Source organism: Quercus robur, chromosome 11, assembly GCF_932294415.1.
Source record: "Quercus robur chromosome 11, dhQueRobu3.1, whole genome shotgun sequence".
Taxonomy (NCBI): Eukaryota; Viridiplantae; Streptophyta; class Magnoliopsida; order Fagales; family Fagaceae; genus Quercus; species Quercus robur.
The window spans coordinates 22931592-22956117 of NC_065544.1; the positions used below are offsets into that span (position 1 = coordinate 22931592).

Here is a 24526-nt window from a genome sequence, read left to right on the forward strand (position 1 = left end):
AAGTGAAGATTTGAGCTATTCTATAGAAATGGGTTAAGTTTTATTTTCCATGAGCTCAATTGAATTAGGTGCCATTTGGTAACGGTGTTTAAATAATAAAAACTGTTGTTTAAACACCATAACATATATTTCCACACATTTTTTTACCTACACGTATTTTCACAAAATATAAATAACATTACTAGAAATCTCTTACCAAACAAGCTCAAATCAAGAGGCCAAGACCCCTTCGAGGGCTAGTTTGGTTCCATCCATGAAGAGAGCGACTAATACCATATTGATGCAAAACAATTTACACAATCCAAAAAACAACTGAAACTATAACTTCATGATTTTAACTATTTTTTGGAACCATGTGTAAAACAGTTTACCGATAAAAAGTGAGCGTAAAAAGTAGAGAAAAAAAAATAAAAAAATAGAATAAAATAAAATGGAATAAAAGAACCTAAAAAAAATTGGGAATAAAGCGCCGATTAAGAGAGTTGGAATTGGAAAATGAACTGACCGGAAATACATTGTCAGACACATTCGTCAACGGTCCTCCTTTAACTGCAACCCTGGTCCCACAAAAACAATATTTCTTCTTTTAGGAAGATGCCTATTGAGATATGGAGGGACTGAGCCGGTAAATATTTCTTCTTTTTTTACACACTGCAATATTCTATTACTTTTCTCTTTCTGAGAAATTTGAAAGAGTTATGACTTAAGGCCTTCAATTTCCATTGCTGATTTGGTGAAACAGGCTTTATCAGACCCTTCAAATTTTGTTTGTTGCACACTCCCACACTAAAGCAATGAATTCTAATTGTGTTATAGACATTGGAATCAAAATTTCAGTAATGCACTCGTCTATCTTGGTGTTTTTCCCTGCAGTTTAATTGTATACACTTTGTGTCTTACTCTATTTAGTGTCCACAAACAGGTAGGTAGTGCAGCTGCTTATTTTCAAACAGGCATATTCTCCGCCAGGCGTTATTTTGTTCTCCTGGCTTCCTCAGTTCTTATTATCACATGGATTAATTTAAGGTGAGTCATATTTACTATTTCATGTAGTGAGTTGATTATGACTTGAGTCTGAGCAAGCTTAACTGTGAGAGAAACTGCTCTTCTTGTAGGTCTTGAAAGATGATATTATCTTTCTTTTTGTTTTCAATCATTTTTTTCTTGCTTTTACATACATTTATAGTGTGAGGACACTTACATATGGAGTATGTGATTTTTTCTTAGCAACCATAGTGAGTCTATAAGTTTTTGTCTTCCCAAAAGCAGCTGTGCTTCAGTCTGCTGTTGGTCTTTGAGCTTCTTGGAAAGGGGTGTACTTAGATCTTAGCAAAACCCTTTTTGCTGTAAGAAATCTCTGGTTTCACAGAAGTTGAATCACAAAGGGGGTAAAGGAAAGGATGGGGTGCTATCTAATTAATTAATTATAGGGCCAAAGTGTACCACATAATACTAGATCACCCTATTTCCAGCTTTCCTTGCTGCTTTTCAAGACTTCTTGAGTATTTTATCTCCCAACAACAGTCTGGCTATGTTATCCTAATTGAGTAACTTACTATAAGATTTAACCAAGTCTCAGGCCTCCTATATATGAGCATTAATAACATGGAGGGCTGCATCCACAGTTCCTGATAGTCCATTACAAGCTAAAGGAGTCTTTTTCTATTCTTAAATGATAGGATGGCCAATATCTATGTTTCCTAATGATCTCCTAATAATTTGTACATGCTAATTAAGTCTTTTACAATTCTCAAGCTATAGGTCCCAACAAATGGCCAACTTTGCAGCTAATTGTTATATCCTGGACAGTTTGACTTCCTGTAAAACTCCCATTTGACTTAATACTTCACCTTCAGAACCCTTTCCAAATCCACACTTCCCCCCAAAATTTTTAACATTTTTTTAATAGTATATATAATTATTGAAACTTTTAAAGGTTTAGCCTAAAAAATAGGGGGGTTGGCCCCCTCAAATGTTTAAGTTAATCCCTTAGTGCTCTTAAATTTGTAGGAGGTGCACCCCCCCCCCCCCCCCCCCAATATTAACTTAAAAAAAATTGGGTGGCCACCTACTGTGTGTGTAGTTCCATCCCTATCCTCTTCAATCTCTTCATCCTTATGAATTATTGATCCGGGGGTATTTTATGATCACACAAGACCCCTAATCTGCTTATCTGTTTCATTGACTCTGCTCTTGCCCTATAATTCACATTCTCTTCCCCTCTAATTCACATTCTCTTCAATTTCTTCGTCCTTATGAATTATTGATCCAAACTCCTAGTATCTCTGGCCCATCAAGTCTTACATCTCTTTCATCATTATTTCTACTTTTACTATAATTGCATTCCATGTACTAGGTTTTAGTCCAAATCAGTCCAACACTTCCAAATTCTGAAGCATCTATCCAAATTTCTAACTTGACATTAACTCCATGTCTAGTTTCACCCATTGAAACTATATCAAAAAAAAAAAAAAAAAAAAAAAAAAAAAAAAAAAAAAAAAAAAAAAAAAACTGCCTGAGTTTGTAGAGTCCATCTAATTGGTTTAAGTCAAGATACCAACACAACTCGTTATCTTCATGACTGAAATTTGTTGACTCCTTAGTACTAATTATCTTTGTGATGGAACTATGTTAACCACTATCCTTTGGCCTCTTCAGCAATGACGTTTATGATTTCGACACAGGAGCAGATAAAAACAAAAGAGAATCAGTTGTAAACCTCGCTGGAAGGTAAGTGTTATTTGTTTTTGGTATTTTTTTGTTTTTTCGTTTTGATGTACAATAACAATTGCCTAATTATGCTCTATAATGCATTTGGGAAGCCGTACAGTGTTCAATAATATCACATGCCTATTGCAATTTTCAAAGAAAAAAATAATCCCACATTTTAGTTGCAGGAACTGACAGTTTAAATGTCCCATTCCCCCTCCCATTGGAGCCAATACTCTATAATCCAAAAAAAAAAAAAAATTCAAGAACTGAGGTTCAATTCAAACTCCTGGCTTTTGAGGTATTTGCTTCACAACTGCTAATGCCTCCCCCACAATACAGAGGAAAACCAGAATTTCACATATGTTTCCCAAATGGTTGGGATTGAGTTGTGGCGGTCTTAGGTTCAAATCGTATGAGAAATGAGAAACAAAGGTTTTCACATCCGTTCAATATCGTCTCTTTTGCAGTGCCCTCCATTTCGGTTAAGCTACCAAGGATTGGGAGAACCCCTGTGCTTTGCAGCATTCGGGCCATTTGCTTGTACTGCTTTTTACCTCTTACAAGGCAGCACAAGGTTGTTTGACCTATATAATCACAGGCCATACCTTTAGATTTTCGTTTTGCACAGTTATAATAATGAATTCAGGTGGTTTTGACAGTCAGATGAACTATCTTCCCTTAAGTGGTACAATTCTTTCTGCTTCAATCCTTGTTGGCTTCACAACTTCCCTAATTCTTTTCTGTAGTCACTTTCATCAGGTATTTTACTTCTATAACAATTTATTCTGCATTTAACCCTCCTTGATTGACTGTGTCAGCTGACATGAATTATCAATGTTTTAGGTAGAAGAAGATAAGGCAGTTGGAAAAATGTCCCCTCTGGTGAATATTCTTCTAGCTAAACTATTAACGTTTTAGAAATTTTGACAGAGAAACAAATAATGGCATTTTATCTGTATTTCAATTTATATGCAGGTAAGGCTTGGCACCGAAAGAGGTTTGAGTGTAGTGAAGGTTGCTGTCATAGCACATTACTTCTTGTTGTTTGCCTTTGGTCTAATCAAGGCCCTTCCTTTTATTTATATTGTAAGTCCTGCAAATTGGTAAAGTATGCAAATTTAACTTCGGCAGATTGAGACTTTATTTCATTTTATTTCCTCTACCTCTTACTTTCTGCCTGATTGATTACTCATTTTAACGATATTCTCATCGTTGTTTTCCTAAATCAAGGTTTTTTCCAGCTTCTCTGTGCTCTGACATTGCCCATGGGAAAACTGGTAGTTAGATATGTTGAAGATAACCACAAGGTCAGTAGTAAACTTCTAAGATGCTTGAGGTTTCAAACCTCTTGTTCCGATCTAACCATAATATGGTTTCACAATCATGTCTTGCCACTGGGATAAGAGGAACATAGTCATTTAATCGAGGATGCAAATTTTCCTCAAAACTATAGTCCACTATGTACGTTTTTAGACCCCTTAAACACAACCAGATTAACCTAGTTATTTAGTCAAGTGATTAACTTAAGTAAATTATGCAGATCTAGGTAAACACATATAAATCATATCATTGACAAGTGCAAAAAATAAAGAACACAACAATATGATAACCCAGAAAAACCAACCGGTAAAAAACCTGGAGATGATTTAACCTAGCTATCCTCAAGGTAAAACAAATCCACTATGAAAGAATTAAAGTTTACACAATAGCGACTTAGACCACTGACATCCTATTGCTACCTCGAGTAGGAAACTTACTACTATGACCACATGACAGCTCCGAGTCCACAGACTACTTCTTTCTTGGATTCACAGCAAGCACAAGCACTCCTGTTTGTATATCTTTAAGCTCTTGAAGCAGCAACTGAATTGATCACCAAGCTCTCGACATCAATCTTGAGTTCGGAAACCCTAAGTGTATATGAAGGCAAACACCTCTGTAAGGTTGAATTTATTCAACCATCTAATTGGCTTTATTCCGTGACAAATTTGCTTGTAATTCAGCATTTAGTAACCCTGTATTTAGGTGGGTTTGTTGTAAGGGTAGTGAGTGAGATAGAGTGAAGTTTGCTCAAGAGTGTGCAAGAAAACAGAGACTCGTGGCTGGGACTCGCGGGTGACTCGCGGCTGCAAGCCGCCATAAGCAGCACACGTGCCAAGCATGCTGGAAGATGAATAGTCATGCTAGCTGGAGCACTACAGGACAAAACAGGACAACTGTCCATACGGTTAACTCGCGACTGGATCTCACGACTTAGTCAAGCCGCGAGGTCAAGCCGCGAGCCACCCCTGTTTTGTAAAACCTGACGTTTCACATTCCTCTCCCACTCCAGTATTGTAAGGTTGAATTTATTCAACCATCTAATTGGCTTTATTCCGTGTCAAATTTGCTTGTAATTCAGCATTTAGTAACCCTGTATTTAGGTGGGATTGTTGTAAGGGTAGTGAGTGAGATAGAGTGAAGATTGCTCAAGAGTGTGCAAGAAAACAGAGTGTCGCGGCTGGGACTCGCAGGTGGACTCGCGGCTGCAAGTCGCCAGAAGCTGCACACGTGCCAAGCATGCTGGAAGATGAACAGTCATGCTAGCTGGAGCACTACAGGACAAAACAGGACAACTGGCCATACGGTTAACTCGCGACTGGAACTCGCGACTTGGTCAAGCCGCGAGCCACCCCTGTTTTGGAAAAACCTGACGTTTTGCATTCCTCTTCACTCCAGTATAAATACCCTTTTAACCCACGATTGAAAGAGAGCTTCCAGAGAGAATTTTGAGAGAGAAACCCTAAAGAAAAACCAGATTGTTTCACCCACAATCTCTACCTTAGAGTCTCATCAAATTCCCTCACTCTCTTCCTCTCCATTGTCAAATCCTTGAGAGGCATTATACCAAACCTGGTTCTCACCATTATCATCTCTGTGAGACAGACGTTTGGAGTTCTGGGAAGCAGTTAGGAAGGAGCCAATCTTCATTGGTTGATGCTACGATGTAGTAGCGGAATCCGGAAAGCTAGAAAAGAAAAAGGTTCGGCGCAACCTCGTTGGAGCAAGAAGCTTGGAGGGCTTAGGTGCATTGGGTAGATTAGGCTTGGAGGGTCTATTGCTGTCCTTGTATCCCAACTGTATTTTCTAGTGGATTGATTACCGCTTGGAGGGCGGCGGAGAGGTTTTTCGCCGAGGTCTTCGGTTTCCTCTTCGATAACACATCTGGTGTTATCTCTGTGTTTGCATCTTCCTTCCTCTCTATCTCTGCCTTTACATTATCTGCTGTGGTTTATTTTGTTATGGCTTAGATAGTTGTTTAACCAATTCCATATTATAGCATATGTTAAGTTTCCGCACACTAGTTGTTTGACATATTGCTTGTGTTGGTTAAGTTGGTTTTTGGGGGTCTAAACGTTCAAAAGTGTTTTTGTACACGTTTTTGAACTTTCAATTGGTATCAGAGCGGGTACACTGCTGTTTGGTTTCATTACCAGTTGTGTGATCCTTGACTCCCTTTTTGAGATGGATAGGTCTCAATCCCTTAATGCACCTCCATATTTTGATGGAAGTAATTATGCGTTTTGGAAGGTTCGTATGAGAGCTTTTCTATGCTCTATTGATGAATCCGTGTGGGATGCTGTTGAGATTGGTTGGACCAAACCTGAGGCAGCCAAATCCACATGGGATAAGGCAGCACTTGCTGCATCTAATGCTAACAGTAAAGCACTAAATGCTATTTTCTGTGGTGTGTCTCCAGATGAATTTCACAGGATTTCTCACATTACCATTGCCAAAGATGCATGGGAGATTCTGGAAACAACTTATGAAGGCACGAAGAAAGTGAAAGATACCAAGTTACAAATGCTGACCACTCGGTTTGAGGAGCTCAAGATGAGTGAGGATGAGTCTTTCGACACTTTCTATGGGAAGCTAAATGAAGTGGTTGTCAGTAAGTTTAACTTGGGGGAGAAAATGGAGGACTCAAAGATTGTGAGGAAGATCCTTCGATCATTGCTGGAAAGTTTTCGTGCTAAGGTGACAGCTATTGAAGAGAGCAAGGATCTTGACGACATCAAGGTACAGGAGCTGGTTGGTTCTCTACAGACTTATGAGATGTCGCTGCCAAATCAACGGAAGAGTAAATCCCTTGCTCTAAAGACCATTAATGAGAAGGTGGAAGATCAAGGCTCATCGGGAGAAGATATGGTGGACAAAGATGTAGCCTATCTTGTTAAAAATTTCAGAAAGTTTTTGAAATTCAAAAACAATGGAAAATTTGATGATAAGAGAAAATTCCAAAATTCTGGAAGGGAGAAGAGGGATTTCAAAAGGAAAGATGGAAAAGAATACCAATCCACACAAGGTGTCACTTGTTTTGAATGCAACGGGCATGGACACTTTAAGAAGGAATGTCCTAATTATTTGAAATCGAAAGGCAAGGTGTATGCCACGACCCTGAGTGACTCAGATTCGTCTAACTCAGAATCTGAAGAAAGTTGTGATGGAGAGGGGAACTATTCAGCTTTCATGACTATTGCTCATGTTGAGTCGTCGGATGAGTTGAATTTGCTTGTACAAGACCTTGGAGAACATAGTGATGATGAATCACTAGGAATTGTTGAAGAATCAGAAGCTGAAGAAGAAGAAAGCACAGCAACTCACTCTTGGAGAAGTCGGGTGAATACACAAGGGTAGCTAAGGCTGCTGTAAGAAAAATGAAGAAGGCTGAGGAGGACTACAAAAGTCTTCTAATCCGGTATAGGGAGGCCAAATGCGAGATTGAAACACTGAATGGTGAGCTGTCCGAAGCTTACACTAAAGTGAGATTTCTTGAGAACGAGGTGATGCAAGCAAATACAAAAATAGAGAGGGTCACCACCAAGAAGCTAGATGATGTTATATCATCTCAAAAGAGTTTTTCAGACAAATCCGGACTGGGATATACCGGGGGAAGTAGTTCATCTGGAAATGTCACTAAAGAAGTGAAGTTTGTGAAGGCCAAAGATCCAGTTGTAGCTGACCCTACTGGTGTGAAGCTCGAGGTGGAAGAGAAGAAGAATGTGGTGGACCAACGGATGCTGAATCATCGTAATCAGTCTGTGGGCAGGTCTGAATCTCGTGCCAAGTCACGTCCACGACCACAAAGAGGTCCTAGAGGAATGTATGTGTGCCATTATTGCGGACTTCAAGGGCACACTCGACCAAATTGCCAAAAGCTAAGAGCAAAGAACAGTGCAACTCCTCAAAGGTCAGGAGGACCAAGAATTGATAGGAGAACTTGGGCAGGTGATCAACCTAGAGAGCAAAATGGAGATCCCGGAATGATGAACGTGATGAAGATGATTGGTGCATTCACCAACTGCTTGGAAAGCTTCTCATGAAGGTTTGAAAGCCCTAACTCTCGTACCCAATCCTTTAAGGAAATCACCCCAAACGCAAGTGACGTGTGGGTGAAAAGGGGTACTCATGCATAAGCATTACAACATGTCCATGCATTAATACTTCCTATGCTTTGTGACTATGTTTGTGTGGTATGCTTGTTGTTTTTGACTTTGGTTGTTTGCTTGTCTTCTTGTGAATAGTTCTTAATTGTGTTTTATCAATCTTTTTGTTTCTTGAGTCAAAAATCCAAAAATTACATAAAAAATTTGAAAATCAAAAAGCTTGATTGACTTTGTTGAGTTTTGTCTTAAAACTCGTTTTGCCTTGTACCTTTGTGCTAATGGCTTTGTGCATTTTCGAGCATTGCTTGTTTTCATGCACTCATATCACTATGGGAAAAATCTTGAAATCTATGTGATTGTTGTAAATAGATCTTCAAACTTGTCATGAATGATTAGTGAATGGTTATGTTGATCTTGAAACATGCATAGACTTGTATCTATATATCTTCCCACTTTTTATTTTTTTACTAAAAAGAGCTCACCAAATGTAAATCTCCAAATGAAAAGAGATATTGAGCTGCAAAAGCCTGTCGCACATTCTAGTATTTGACTAGGAAAAAGGGTAAGCGACCTTATATTAAAAGTGGAATTTCATTCAAAAAGGCCAAAGGCCTGTTCTTCAAAGAGAAATGTTACATATATCCCTCTCACAATGAGAGATGATTGTCTCAAAAAGATCAAAAAGATCAAATGTTATGATTGAAAGTGGAGTCAAATGAAAAGCTCCAAGTTATGTTATCAAGATGTGTGGGAGGTCATATATTCATATTTCTATAATTGAGATTGGTCACATGATCTAGTGCTAATTGTGTATGCCTTGGTTGAATTGATCATTGAAGCTTCACATTAGACAAAGGACTATCTCATTGTTGATATCCACACACAACACACAAGTTTATGTTCAATAAATGCCATATTCATTTGTGTGATTGTACTTGATAAAATGTGTTTTCACATGCTCAATCTTTGTTAATTCAAGCACAAAAAGATTTTTGAGTGTTTTAGGTGTTTTTGGAAAGTGTTTTGTTGGAAAAATCTGAAAATTTCAAAAATACAGTTTTGCCCTGTTTTTGGCGGCTCAGTCGCGGGTATGTCAAGTCGCGAGCCCTAGTCGCATCTTCGCTGGTCAGTTTTGGCGACTTGTTCGCGAGTGGAAGGTCCAGTCGCGAGATTCACTCAGAGATTTTTGCGGCTCAGCTCGCGACTCACTCGCGGGTAGACTTTCCAGTCGCGAAAAACACTTAGAAAAATTTTTCAAAATTTTGTTCTTGAGTGCTTTGGCGGCTTGAGCTGGCGACTGTGTGGCGACTTAATCCAGTCGCGAAAATCGCGTGTTTTGCAGAAACAGGAGCAGTTTTTAAACCTCTTTCAGTTTTCCCTCGAACTTTTGTAACTGTTCATCTTCTCTTAAAACTGTTGTTTCCTTCCAAACACTTTGTGAATCCTTCTTTCAAACCCCTTTGGTGCTTCGTTTCTTATCCAAATCATCAAGAAAAGGTATGGTTTCTGCTTTCTCAATCTCAGTTTTCTTTGTCCTGCATATTTCTGTTACTGTTTGGACTGGTATTGTGTTCGTTATACTTTTCTCTATGTGTAATGGGTATGGAGTGTCTTGTTTGATATTGTTCTCACCTGTTTTCATGCTGAGCAGTCACAATGTATATTTCATTGTTCTGATTTTTGCCTATTATTGAATCTGAGAATCTTTTCTGAAATGGGTTTGGTGTTTATTTGACTTACTCATTACACTTGCCTGAATATTGATGTTGGTGTTTGGTTTTGGTCACTGAGTGGTTATGATAACATAATGTATGTCACTCATCCACGTGCTCCGGTGTGGATGTTTGTTTTCTTCATGATTGAAATATTTTCCCTATGTTCATGCCTCTGTTGAAGTGATTTATGTTATCTGCTCTAAATATTCAAATGTTGTATCTTATTGCATATCATGGTCATGTTAACCTGTCTCAGTGACAGTTTTTGTCTGTTGAGCCGTCTCTTTTTGTCTTGGTACACTTTCACCAAGTTTGATGCACGTATTAGTTTGTGCTTCTGTGTATTGTTGGAAGTTTTGGTTGGGTCTGCACTATCTTCAGTCTGGGTTTATATATTGTTTGCACTGAATCTTGTTGACAATTTTTTTTGTGGGGTTTTGTTGCTTGGTTCTTTTCTGTTGGCCTGTTCTCTTGCAGATGTCTCGTTGATCTTCCTGAGGTTAAGACATTGTTGCTGACGAACCAGCAACACCAGTTGCTAAAAGAACTCATCTATCATCTCAGGCATCTCAAGATCCCAATGAGGATAGATTCAGAGTTCCCCTTAACTCACATGCCTACTCAAATGTGTTTGACAAGTCAACCACTATAGTGGAACGGGTAGTAGAGTTCAACACCTTAGAGACTACTTTCATCCCTCGAATCTTTGAGAAACGAGACTGGGCAAACTTGTTCGGAAACTTTGATGATCCAATGGATGAGCTGGTCAAAGAATGCTTCTCCAATGCAACTGATCTTGGACCTAACCTCATTTTCTGGGTCAGAGGAACAGAGTTCTGTGTTACCCCAGACTCCATCGCAGATCTTCTCGGCATCACCAGACCTCAGAATGTGAATTTAACTCCCTATGATGAACGAAATCCAGAGGTTGGAGAAATTTTACAAATCCTAGGCCACGATCATGAGGTATCCAGTGTAGGAACTTCCATCAGCACCGCAAAGTTTGCATCTGAGCTGACCACACTGAAGTTGATCATGTTCACCAATCTCTACCCACTGTCCAACACTACATTCATCAATCTTGGGAGAGCTATATTTCTGTGTGATCTCATTACCGGAGCCCCCATTGATATATGTGCTCACATCTACTACAACTTGAGGAAGACCGCGTGTCGATCTACAGCTCGAGGAATCATTCCATTTTGCAGTCTCGTCATGAAACTCATTCTTAGTGCAGGCATTACTCCTCCTGCAGATGGTAAAATGTTGACTCGTCAACGTCCCATTTCATTATTCACTCTTCAAGCGAGCAGAAGTCACTCCTCCAAATCACCAAGACGTGCTCACATCTCTCCGGTTACTTCATTTGCCCCTGACTCAGAGACTCCTGCACATACCACATCTGCATCTCGCTCTGTTCCTGAAGCTTCACCGGCTGGTATTCCGCAAGCACAAACTGCTTCTCATACTGACAGAGTTGACAGTGTACTTGAGCATATTCAGAAACGCGTTGATGAGCTTGTGGCACTTCTCTACTCCACAAACAACCATGTCCAAATGCGCCTCGAGACTATGGAGAATCAGCTAGATGAGATTCAACGAAAGTTGGACGAGAGTCTTTAGCTATTCGTGACAAAAAGGGGGAGAGCATTCAGTAAGGGGGAGAAAAGTTCAAAGGGAAGTGTGCATAGTGATAGGGGGAGTACACACATACTTTTGTCATACTTTTGTTTTTAGTCTTATCTTCTAAACTTATGGTTCTTATGGTTTTGATACACTGTGTTTTGGTGTATAACTGTTTCTAACTCTTTTCATATACTCTTGGTTTAAACTTTATTATATGTTGTTGATGTTATTCAGGATATTCTGTGTTTGTACCCATATGCTTATGTAAGCTTTTAGGGTTATTGTTTTATGCATAGTTTGTAGGCTTTATGGTATGTACCTTGCTTAAGTGCAGCCTTTATGCTATGTTGAAATCAGTACTTTAATCTAAATGTTCTGCATTTTGGTTTATGTACTGTCACTCTTGTGCCCTTGTAGGATTGTTCCTAGATGCATATGCCATGTGTGCTATGCATTGGTTGAGTGTTGAGCATACAAGTGTCTTGCCTTGTGCTTGTTAACTTGTATGTCCTTGTGTTCATTCCAAGTGTGAATGAGCACTGTGATCACTACCTTGTGGTGTTCACTTGGTTGATCAAGCCATGGTTTGTTTATTAACTCCATCTTTGCTTGATCTCATATTGCCTGTTTCATATGCATTTATAATTTTCTGCTTACAATGATCATGGTGTATTGTTGTATTTCAGGAGTTTATGTTCATATGATTCAAGTGCTTCACAAGCTTCTAGAGTTAGGTGTGAGTGAGTTTTGTTCAACTGTTCCCAACTCACATGTTAAGTCTAGAGTCTGTTTTAGGGTTTTGTCACGGAATAGCCAAAGGGGGAGATTGTAAGGTTGAATTTATTCAACCATCTAATTGGCTTTATTCCGTGCCAAATTTGCTTGTAATTCAGCATTTAGTAACCCTGTATTTAGGTGGGATTGTTGTAAGGGTAGTGAGTGAGATAGAGTGAAGATTGCTCAAGAGTGTGCAAGAAAACAGAGTGTCGCGGCTGGGACTCGCAGGTGGACTCGCGGCTGCAAGTCGCCAGAAGCTGCACACGTGCCAAGCATGCTGGAAGATGAACAGTCATGCTAGCTGGAGCACTACAGGACAAAACAGGACAACTGGCCATACGGTTAACTCGCGACTGGAACTCGCGACTTGGTCAAGCCGCGAGGTCAAGCCGCGAGCCACCCCTGTTTTGGAAAAACCTGACGTTTCGCATTCCTCTTCACTCCAGTATAAATACCCTTTTAACCCACGATTGAAAGAGAGCTTCCAGAGAGAATTTTGAGAGAGAAACCCTAAAGAAAAACCAGATTGTTTCACCCACAATCTCTACCTTAGAGTCTCATCAAATTCCCTCACTCTCTTCCTCTCCATTGTCAAATCCTTGAGAGGAATTATACCAAACCTGGTTCTCACCATTATCATCTCTGTGACACAGACGTTTGGAGTTCTGGGAAGCAGTTAGGAAGGAGCCAATCTTCATTGGTTGATGCTACGGTATAGTAGCGGAATCCGGAAAGCTAGAAAAGAAAAAGGTTCGGCGCAACCTCGTTGGAGCAAGAAGCTTGGAGGGCTTAGGTGCATTGGGTAGATTAGGCTTGGAGGGTCTATTGCTGTCCTTGTATCCCAACTGTATTTTCTAGTGGATTGATTACCGTTTGGAGGGCGGCGGAGAGGTTTTTCGCCGAGGTCTTCGGTTTCCTCTTTGATAACACATCTGGTGTTATCTCTGTGTTTGCATCTTCCTTCCTCTCTATCTCTGCCTTTACATTATCTGCTGTGGTTTATTTTGTTATGGCTTAGATAGTTGTTTAACCAATTCCATATTATAGCATATGTTAAGTTTCCGCACACTAGTTGTTTGACATATTGCTTGTGTTGGTTAAGTTGGTTTTTGGGGGTCTAAACGTTCAAAAGTGTTTTTGTACACGTTTTTGAACTTTCAAGTATAAATACCCATTTTACCTACGATTGAAAGAGAGCTTCCATAGAGAATTTTGAGAGAGAAACCCTAAAGAAAAACCAGATTGTTTCACCCACAATCTCTACCTTAGAGTCTCTTCAAATTTCTCAACTCTCTTCCTCTCCATTGTCAAATCCTTGAGAGGCATTATACCAAACCTGGTTCTCACCATCATCATCACTGTGAGACAGTTGTTTGGATTTCTGGGAAGCAGTTAGGAAGGAACCAATCTTCATTGGTTGATGCTACGGTCTAGTAGCGGAATCCGGGAAGCTAGAAAAGAAAAAGGTTCGGCGCAACCTCGTTGGAGCAAGAAGCTTGGAGGGCTTAGGTGCACTGGGTAGATTAGGCTTGGAGGGTCTATTGCTGTCCTTGTATCCCAACTGTATTTTCTAGTGGATTGCTTACCGCTTGGAGGGCGGCGGAGAGGTTTTTCGCCAAGGACTTCGGTTTCCTCTTCGATAACACATCGCGTGTTGTCTTTGTGTTTGCATCTTTCTTCCTCTCTATCTTTGCCTATTTATTATCTGCTGTGGATTTTATTTTGTTATGGCTTAGATAGTTTTTAACCAATTTCATATTATAGCATATGTTAAGTTTCCGCACACTAGTTGTTTGACATATTGCTTGAATTGGTTAAGTTGTAATTTCGGGGTCTAAACGTTCAAAAGTGTTTTGTACACGTTTTTGAACTTTCAACCTCTAGATCTCACAAGAGATTCACACACATAACATAAAGAGCAACTTCTAAACGTGGCTAGGGTTTTCCCTTTTATACTTTAGGTAAAACATAAAACCCTACACGTCAAACAGGCTTGGGCTAAGTTGGAAAATTCTACAGAAAAACAATCTGCACAAGCTTCGATCGATCAAGTTTAATTCTCGATCAATCGAGTTAGGCAGATTTACACAGTAAATCCTGCAATACACTCGATTCCAACTTTACACTTAAACATACTTTGAGCAAGTCTAAAACAAGACTAAATGTTTTGATCATGGTTTGCCAACATTACACAATGAAGTTCTAATACATTTAAACCTAAAGTCTTAGAACCCAACAAACTCCCCCGTTGGCAATCCGTGACAAAACACAAACTAAACAAAATGCTCAAAGTTTACAAAAACAGCCCATTACAATAATATTGCCCATTGAACAAATCCAACCTAACTACTATCTATCAGTTGCAAGTGTAAACAGCAGCACGACTGAATCAACCTATATATTCCTGTAATACTTTACAAACACATAAACGCATGTGTGGAAAATACAAGTAAAACAAAAATAAATTCTTGATTTCACATAACATAAACTACAAGACATATATCATAAATAACCTCATAAATATAAAATCAAAAATCAATGTACCACAATGTGAAACAAGAAACAAAAATAAACATATCACAATATCTCCCCGTATCATAGACAACTCAAACAAAATACATCATGAGCTAGAAAAATAAATACATGATGAAGCACCTAGATACAATCTAAAGCTCCACAGCTCCATAACAACAACAAAAAATCTCCCCCTATCAACAAAATTTGCTCCATAGCTCCATAACAACAAAAAAATCTCACCCTATCAACAAAATCTCCTATCCCTATCCATATGTACTCCCCCTTTTTTTGACAAATTGTCAAAGGGCAATCACTCATCATCAAAAGGAGGTGACGGAGGTGACTGTCTAAGCCTCGCCAAATTTACTCTCAACGACCGAAGCTCATTAAGCATGTCCACCAAAAGCTAACCATGAGTCGCCTGAACGGTCATGATAGTCTCCAACATACGACGAATGTTCGAATCATCCAAAGTAGAAGGTGGAGGAGCAGCAATAGCAGTAGGATCAACATATGCATCAGCAGCCGGATCACCTGTACAAGAGGGAGGAGGTGTACCAGAAGAGGAAGAATCTAATCTAAGGCGTTTAAAACTAGCTCGCATCTGAGCAGCCCTCTGCCTAAGAAAGGTGGCACCTATAGGAGCAATGATATGAACGGGCTCAGACACCGAAAACTCATCTAAACCCAAATGCAAAAGAATCCGATGAATAAAAACCGAAAAGAAAAGAGTATGAGCAATAGAACTACTCCTATGAACCTCAATCAAAGAACGAATGAAAAGATGAGGAAAGCTCATAGGAGCATCCGTGACAAGCTCATACAAAAATGCACATCTCTCCAAAGGAATGGTGTGTAGATAAGAGATAGACCAGATTGAATGGCAAGAAATCTGAAAGAAAAGATAGTGAATCTCGGTCAACTTGTAAGAGGTGATCCGAGGATCAGAACGCCACTGGATAGAAGTACCAATAATAAATGACATAATGTCATCAAGGGGCGGAGACTCATCGTAAGGATAAACAGGATGCTGGACCAGTGGCACCCCAAGAGCATCAGCCACTATAAAAGAAGTAATGGTGTACTCTTCACCCCGTATCCAACTTCTCACTAGAGTGTTGAAATCATAGGAGTGGACAAAGAGGTTCGAGTAGAACTCTCTGATCAAAGTAGCAGGAGGAAGATGTGAAATGTCCAACAAAGGAAGCCAACCCCTACGCTCAAAGTTTCTCCGAATCTCACCATCTAACTCATCTAACACTACCTTCCTCTCAACCCATACATTCCTACAAATGTTCAGTTTCTCATAAGTTTCTTGATTTTTCTCACTAAGGAACCTCTCACTATCAAAGGTGGGGGCAGAAGAAGAAGAGGATTTCCTATTAGCTCTAGTCTTCCTAGACATGATGCTAAGGATCAAAAGGACAAACACAAAAGAGACACAGAGAAGGAAAAAAAAAAACACAAGGGTAGATTACAAGTTAGCACAGAAATATAGAAAATAATAATCTATATGATGCATGAACAATATCAACACATGATGCATGCTCTAATATAGTGAGAATAAGTTCAATTGCACTTTAAAATCATAAAATTGGCTTAAGCATAGAGTTTATATCAAAAACCCCAAATTTTGAAAACCCACTTTCACAAATCTCAACAAATTGATCAATTGATCATTACACAAGTTAGATAACAGATTATAATTACCAAATCAATCAATCAATCAAGCCAATTTCATCAATTAATGCTCAATTGAACAAAAACCCCAATTCGAGTACTTTCAAGCCCTAGAAAATTAAAAATTTCCCATTTCAACAAATTGATCAAATTAAAGCTCAAAGATCAAGTTTATATCATCCCACAACAAAAACCCATTGATCAATTTTGAAAGAAAAGATTGAAAACATCAAAATCCCCAAATTTTCATAAGTTCAAAATATCCCCAAAGTATGCATGAAAAAATGCATGAAACATGTAAATAAATGCAAAAGGAGAGGCAAAAGAGTCTTACCAGCCTTAGAAGACAAAAACCTTGCAAGAAGTCTAAGGGAAAACAACAAAAAATTGATTGGAAGCCTTGACCAATCGAAGAGAGAGAGAAAAGTGTTTTTGAAAAAGTTTGAAAGTGATAGAACACGTGAAAACTCAAAGTTTTAAAAAACTCTCTATGCGATTTTCGATTGATTAGAAATTAGATTCGATTGATCAAAAATGACTTCGATTGATCCAACAGCAATCCAGCACCGATCGAAACGGGCAGATTCAAACCAAATTTTTAATCGCAATTTTGATCGGTCAAGTAACAGGTTCAATCAATCGAAAATCTGGAAAAAACAATTTTTTTGAAAAACAGAGCACTTTTATGCAGAAACTCTTCAAAGCATGGTATTTTATGAATAAAATGAGTATGTGATGAAATGCTTTTCAAAAACAGTTGTATTGAACCCAGATCTCCCAAAATTAAGATTTTCAAACAATTTTCCTTAAATTCTCAAACTTTAAACACATTTTGCTTTAAACTCAAGGAAGTTTCAATCTTGGATGGCCAAAACAAAATCACACACAATAACATGTACAAAGTTTAGCAAAGAGTAACTTGTGTAGTATGTGCAACTAGCAAAAACTTGAGATACATGTGAGGTAATATGTAAATAGAAATCAAGCAAAATTTCTACAAAATTCATCACATAAATTTGAAAGAGACTATCACCTAAAGAGTTACATCATATAGCTCTCATATCTCCTAGAAAACAAGTTTGCAATCATGTAAGTTTCTTGATTTGCCTCATAATGAACACACCAATTTTATTTAATTAGAAACTTATTGAAATAGTCAGGATAATGTACACACCAATTTTAATTGATTGAAATAATTAAAGTCCAATAATATACACACCCATTTTAGCAATTAAACCGAGGCTACACCTTATGTTCTTTTTGTGCATGTGCTACACTTTCTCGAGTACAATATCTTATGATATGCACTAAGGTGTTCATGATTGGCTAGTAAACATTGGTGAAATGGTTATTTATGCCTTTCTCAATAAGTTCAAGTCCAACAATCAAAGGCATGTGACTTCAAAATCAAGATCATGTGATCAAAATCTATAAACATCTTCCCACACAACATGCACTACAAAAGTCAAACTAATAAAGTGCAATAAAATAAGCTCATTCAAGCTAAACAAGATGCATAAACATGTTATGGAAAAATAAATTGGCCAACTTTGATTTCAAATCCAAGAAAAATAATGCAAAACACATTTTGCTTCCCTTTTCCTTTATTTATTTATTTTTTTTTTTTGAAAAGAAATAACAAAAAAAATCTAAAATGAAATGCATGAATGTTATGCAATGCAAATTCTAGAAAAACAAAGACAACAAAGAACAATGGTCACAAAGAGTAGAGCGATGAAGCACAAGAACCTTGAAAGCCAAAGATGATCAGGGGCACAGAATCACACCAATTACTTGACAAAGTATCTCAAACTTACTTCTATCAAGAGGTTTGGTGAAGGTGTCAGCATTCTGACGTTTAGTAGGGATATACTCAAGAGACACAATCTTTCTTTCAACAAGATCCCTAATAAAATGATATCTAATCTCTATGTGTTTCGTCTTAGAGTGTTGAACAGAATTCTTAGAGATATCAATAGCACTAGAATTATCACAATAAACAACCATGATGTCTTGTGTTATCCCATAATCACTCAAAAGTTTTTTCATCTAAAGAAGCTATGAACAACAACTTCCAGCAGCAATATAATCTGCTTCTGCAGTAGACAGAGAGACAAAATTTTGTTTTTTACTCATCCAAGCAACAAGATTGGCTCCTACATAAAAACACCTACCAGTGGTGCTTTTTCTATCATCGGCATTGTCAGCCCAATTAGAATCAGAAAATCCAACAAGAGACAAATTTGACTCTTTGCTATAAAACAATCCATAATCACAAGTTCCACCAACATATTATATAATTCTTTTAACAGCATTCAAATGTGAAACCTTAAGACTAGATTGAAACCTAGAACATACACCAACACTAAAAGCAATATCAGGCCGACTAGCAGTTAAATACAAAAGATACCCAATCATGCTTCTATATAATGTAATATCAACAGACTCACTTGATGGATCATTGGTTAATTTTGCATTTGTAGCCATTGGTGTTCTAGCATGTGCAGCCTTGTCAAGTCCAAATCTCTTGACTAGATTTCTAGCATACTTTGCTTGGTTGATGTAGATTCCTGAGTCCGTTTGCTTCACCTGCAATCCCAAGAAATAAGTTAGTTCACTAGCCATACTCATTTCGAACATTGCCTTCATTTCATCTGCAAAAGATTGAGCAAGAGAATCATTAGTAGCACCAAAAACAATATCACCAACATAAATTTGAGCTACAACAAAATAATTCTTATTCTTTCGTATAAAGAGAGTAGTATTTGCAAATCCCCTTTTGAATCCATGCTCAGTGAGATATGCAATCAACCTATAATAGCAAGCCCTAGGAGCTTGTTTCAAACCATAGAGAGCTCTTTTCAACCTGTAGACATCATCCAATTTGCGAGGATCAACAAAACCCTTTGGTTGCTCAACATATACCTCTTCTTGTAACATTCCATTCAAGAAAGCACTCTTGACATCCATTTGATACAAGTTGAAATTTAGGTGACTTGCTATGGCCAAAAGTATCCTAATGGATTCTAGTCTTGCTACCGATGCAAAAGTCTCATCAAAATCAATCCCTTCCACTTGTGTGTACCCTTAAACAACAAGTCTTGATTTATTTCTAATAACTATACCATGTTCATCTGACTTGTTCTTAAAAATCCACTTAGTTCCAATCACATTTACTCCATTTGGTCTAGGAACTAATTCCCACACATCATTCTGAACAAATTAATGAAGTTCTTCATGCATGAAATTAACCCAATCAACATCTTGAAGTGCTTCATCCACCTTTTTCGGTTCAAATTGGGATAGATAGTATGAGTGAGTAATTACATTCAAGGCTTTTGATATCAATCTCATGTTATCATTTAGACTACCTAATATATTTGTGGCAGGGTGATTCTACTTAACTCTAGAAGATGGACCTTTGACCAAAGATGTGGAGGTACCTTTCTATTCTAATGGAGGACTAAGCTCACTTTGTTCTTGTTGAGTTTCATGAACCAGTATGGATGGTTCTAAACTTGATGGTATTGAAACTGTATCATTCAACAACAAAAGCTCTTCCTCACTATGCTTCCCCACATAATCATCATGAAGTGAATCATCAACTTCCATAATCTTTTCTTAAACTGGAGAACTGTTTTCTGAATGACTTTCAGAACTTAATTCATCATTGATTACAACATTGGGAGATTCCATGACTGTTTTGGTTCTTAGATTGTACACTCTATATGCTCTACTAGTGAAGAAGTATCCTAGAAAGTATCCCTTGTCACTTTTTGCATCAAACTTTTCTAGGTTCTCTTTATCATGTAGAATGTAACAGTCACTGCCAAATATCTGGAAATATTTGACAACGGGCTTCTTTCCTCTCCAGAGTTTATAGGGAGTTTGCTTAGAATCAGGTCTGAAATACACTCAGTTGAGTGTATGGCAAGCAGTGTTAACTATTTCTCCCCAGAAGGATTTGGGCATCTTTTTATTGTGTAGCATGACACATGCCATCTCTTGAACAACCCTATTCTTTCGTTCCACTATTCCATTCTGTTGTGGTGTCTTAGGTGATGAGAACTCTTGATGCATGCCATGATCATTGCAAAAGGTAGCCAGCTTTGTGTTTTCAAATTCTCTTCTATGATCATTTTTTATTCTGGCTATCACAGTACCTTTTTCAACTTGCAATTTTCTTGCACAAATGTATCATCTTCTCAGGAGCCTCAGCTTTATCTCTCAGGAGTTTCAGCTCTGATACCACTTGTACGTTGTTAGACCCCTTAAACACAATCAGATTAACCTAGTTATTTAACCAAGTGATTAACTTAAGTAAATTATGCAGATCTAGGTTAACAAATATAAATCATATCATTGACAAGTGGCGAAAATAAAGAACACAATGATATGATAACCCAGGAAAACCAAACCGATAAAAAACCTCGGGAAGATTAACCTAGCTATCCTCAAGGTAAAACAAATCCACTATGAAAGAATTGAAGTTTACACAATAGCGAATTAGACCACTAACATCCTATTTCTACATCGAGTACAAAACTTACTATCACGACCATGTGACAGCTCCGAGTCCACAGACTACTTCTTTCTTGGATTCACAGCAAGCACAAGCATTCCCGCTTGTATATCTTTAAGCTCTTAAAGCAACAACTGAATTGATCACCAAGCTCTTGACATCAATCTTAAGTTTGGAAACCCTAAGTGGATATGAAGGCTGTAAAGTTGTAATTTACAACTATGTGTTTTGTTGGCTTTAATTCCGTGCCAAATATGAAGGCTGTAAAGTCGTAATTTACAACTATGTGTTTTGTTGTAATTTTATTCAATCTTTTGTACTTTGTATTTATTGTGGGATTTGATTGTAAGGGTTGTGTGATAGAGAGAGAGTGTGAAGACTCAAGCAATTGAAGACTAAAGAGTTTTCGCGAGTATCTCGCGACTAAGCATCCCGCGAAGTGACCCATGTGACTTGCACATGCTAGAATGCGAAGAGTCAGGATAGGATGGAAACAACTGTGTCTCGCGAGTATCTCACGGGTAAGGCCTTCCCGCGAGACACCCGCGAGACATTCTGTTTTGCTAGACTGTCAATTCTGATACACACTTTCTATGCCTACACTATTTATACCCACACTACCCACAAATGTTGAGGAGTGCTTCTGAGAGAAAACCCTAGCCAAACACCTTGAGAGTTAGAGATTGTTATACCCACAATCCTCTACATAATTGCTTATGGATTTTCCTCAACTCCTACCTCTCCATTTCTATACCATTGAGAGGTTGATAGCCCAAACACTTACCACACTCTTTCAGAGTGTTAAGTGAGGTTTTGGTGCTGCTAGGAAGCATTGGAAGAAGCCAAGGATGGCAGATGCAACATGGAGCTTGTTGTGGGATCCGGAGAGCTAGAAAAGACACAGTTCTGAGAAGCCTTGTTGGAGTAGAAGCTTGGAGGGCTTAGGTACATCGGATAGATTAGGCTTGGAGGGTCTCTTGCTAACCCATGTATCCCAACTGATTGTCTAGTGGATCGATTACCGATTGGAAGGCGGCGGAGAGGTTTTTCGCCGAGTTCTTCGCTTTCCTCTTCGATAACACATCGGGGTGTTATCTTGTGTTTGCATCTCTCTTCCCTACTCTTTTACATTTCTTTTTACTGCTTTGTTGTCTTGTTTATGGATTAGAGTAGCTTGTTTGTTTATCTACTCGCATTTACACTATTCCGCACTTAGAATTAAGTTAGTGTAAAATATATCGAGCCGTAACTTTAATTTGGGGGTCTAATCAGCTCTTGTGTTTTTAATACATTTTCAAGCTTTCAAAGGCAAACACCTCTAGATCTCACAAGAGATTCACACACACAGCATAAAGAGCAACCTCTAAATGTGGCTAGGGTTTTCCCTTTTATATTTAAGGCAGAATATAAAACCCTACATGTCAAACGGGCTTGGACTGAGTTGGAAAATTCTGCACAAAAACAATTTGCATGATCTCCGATTGTTCGAGATTAATTCTCGATTGATCGAGCCAAGCAGATTTACACAGTAAATCTGGCAGTATACTCGATTCCAACTTTACACTTAAACAAACTTTGGGCAAGTTTAAAACAAGACTAAACGTTTTGATCATAGTTTGCCAACATTACACAATGAAGTTCTAATACACTTAAACCTAAAGTCTTAGAACCCAACACAATAGCCTCTCAATCATATATTTTTGGTTGAGCTATGACTGGGAAGCATATGGATGGTGACAGATCTGGAAGCAAAGGAGATACATATTCTATCATTTGTCCTTTGTCATACTAACTTCAATTGGGCTTTAACTTCAGTTAATAAAATTTTCTCTTACAGGACAAACAGAAGGTCTTCATGGCTAAGTACTATTGTGTGAGATTGCATGCTTTATTTGGAGCTGCATTGGCTGCTGGACTGGTGGCTAGAACAGTCACTAAAAAATATGTTTCAAGGCCTATATTCTCTTGAGATTTGTTCCATGTCTTCAATTTCAAAATCATGATAAACCGAAGATCCTATTGAGGATTATGAGATATAAAAATTTGTTGTCAAATAACCAGTCTCATGCATGCTGGACAGTTTGCTGGACTAAGCAAATAGAATGAGACTTAGTCCCGGACAATTTTTGAGCTGTCTTACAGAGTTTTTATAGTGATTTTAGGGTAGAAACCTTTTTGTATCTCTCTAAAGTCTCGAGTCAAATCTGGCACCAACAAACATGTGACAAAGTTGTATCATCCAATTTTTAGCCATTCTTTATTGGAGTCCCTTTTGCAACATTAAATTACCAGAAGAGCAACTTTTAGTACATGTTTCACATCTTAACAAACTGTATGTGAGGATATAACCCCTAAAGATGACATTACCAGAAAAACATGAAATTTAAGGGTATAAATTGGATGCCCGACAATATAACATTTGGATGACCAAAAAATAGTGTAAAGAAACACTAAATTTAAGGGTAGCAATTTAGTCTTTTACTTTATTATCAATTTATTACACACTTGATTTAAGTCTTTGACAGAGAGGCAGTTGAGTAAATTTTTTACATTGACTATGTAGACAAAGAAAAAAAAATCATAATACCGTTTAGTTTTCTAATTTGGGCAGTCATAATACCTTTTAGTTTTCTAGTAAGTTGTGGTGATTGCTTAACTTTGCCAAGGGATGACTTTATCCGCTAGCTAGGTTGTGGATTTCCTTTCCCATTCAACTAACAAAATCCCAACTACCCCTTAGATTACCTGAAAACTCATACTAGGCTCGAAAAGCACCTCATGGAATGAATTCCTAATATTTTAGTTGGAAAATGCCTTGGCCTTGATACAAAGTTTATAATGAAAGGGAAAAAAAAATCAAATAACTTGTCAAGTTGTGATTGGTGAAATTTAAAGTAAAACACAAAAAGTGAAACAAAAAACTTGCATTCAACAGGCAAGACAAGATAACTTTGAGATAGAGTAGAGATTCCAAGCCTTAATCGGATTTTAGACTTCCAAAGCTACACATGCAAACAATTAGGAGAGTCACACCCTCATTAACTGGTTTAAACAAATCAATGACTAGAAATATGGATTATGGACATGCTCTCCTTTTCAATTCACAAGGTTATGTTTTCTGTCTTATGCCATCTTTGTTGTCTAGTGGTTTGTATTATGAAGCTAAACATTGCTTCTATTTATTGGTGGAGATTTAAGGGGAAGCTTGATCCAACCCTAAAGGATATGATGACACATGTCATCATATCATTCATCTCATAAACCCTCTAAGCCACAATCCTCATGATGTTCCCTTGGGAAAATCACCTCTATTTAAAATTGATTTATTTCATGATTTAAAAAATTAGTTATTACTAATGTGTTGTGTGGTATGTATCAAGTACCATGATCTTCTATATACATGATATTAATTATTTTAACCCAAATGAACTCACTCTATTCCAAACAAAATGGAAAGGATATGTATCTATAAAAAGACATTAACAAAGTCACCTACTAAACTACCATTGATAATAGGTTAAATTACAAATTTGGTATTCAACCTTTGACAT

General features: G+C 37.9%; 2 protein-coding genes across 2 annotated transcripts; both read left to right on the forward strand.

The window, feature by feature from the left end:
* The first annotated feature begins 529 nt into the window (after positions 1–529).
* On the forward strand, positions 530–23461 carry LOC126706733 (2-carboxy-1,4-naphthoquinone phytyltransferase, chloroplastic-like). Its single transcript, XM_050406267.1, has 4 exons — positions 530–836; positions 923–1026; positions 2659–2730; positions 22813–23461. Exons 1-4 carry the CDS (start codon positions 795–797, stop codon positions 22850–22852), a joined length of 258 nt encoding a protein of 85 aa, XP_050262224.1. The 5' UTR covers positions 530–794; the 3' UTR covers positions 22853–23461.
* On the forward strand, positions 2749–3855 carry LOC126706731 (2-carboxy-1,4-naphthoquinone phytyltransferase, chloroplastic-like). The gene is made up of 4 exons (XM_050406266.1): positions 2749–3286; positions 3372–3471; positions 3556–3594; positions 3688–3855. Exons 1-4 carry the CDS (start codon positions 3132–3134, stop codon positions 3817–3819), a joined length of 426 nt encoding a protein of 141 aa, XP_050262223.1. The 5' UTR covers positions 2749–3131; the 3' UTR covers positions 3820–3855.
* Positions 23462–24526: the final 1065 nt, after the last annotated feature.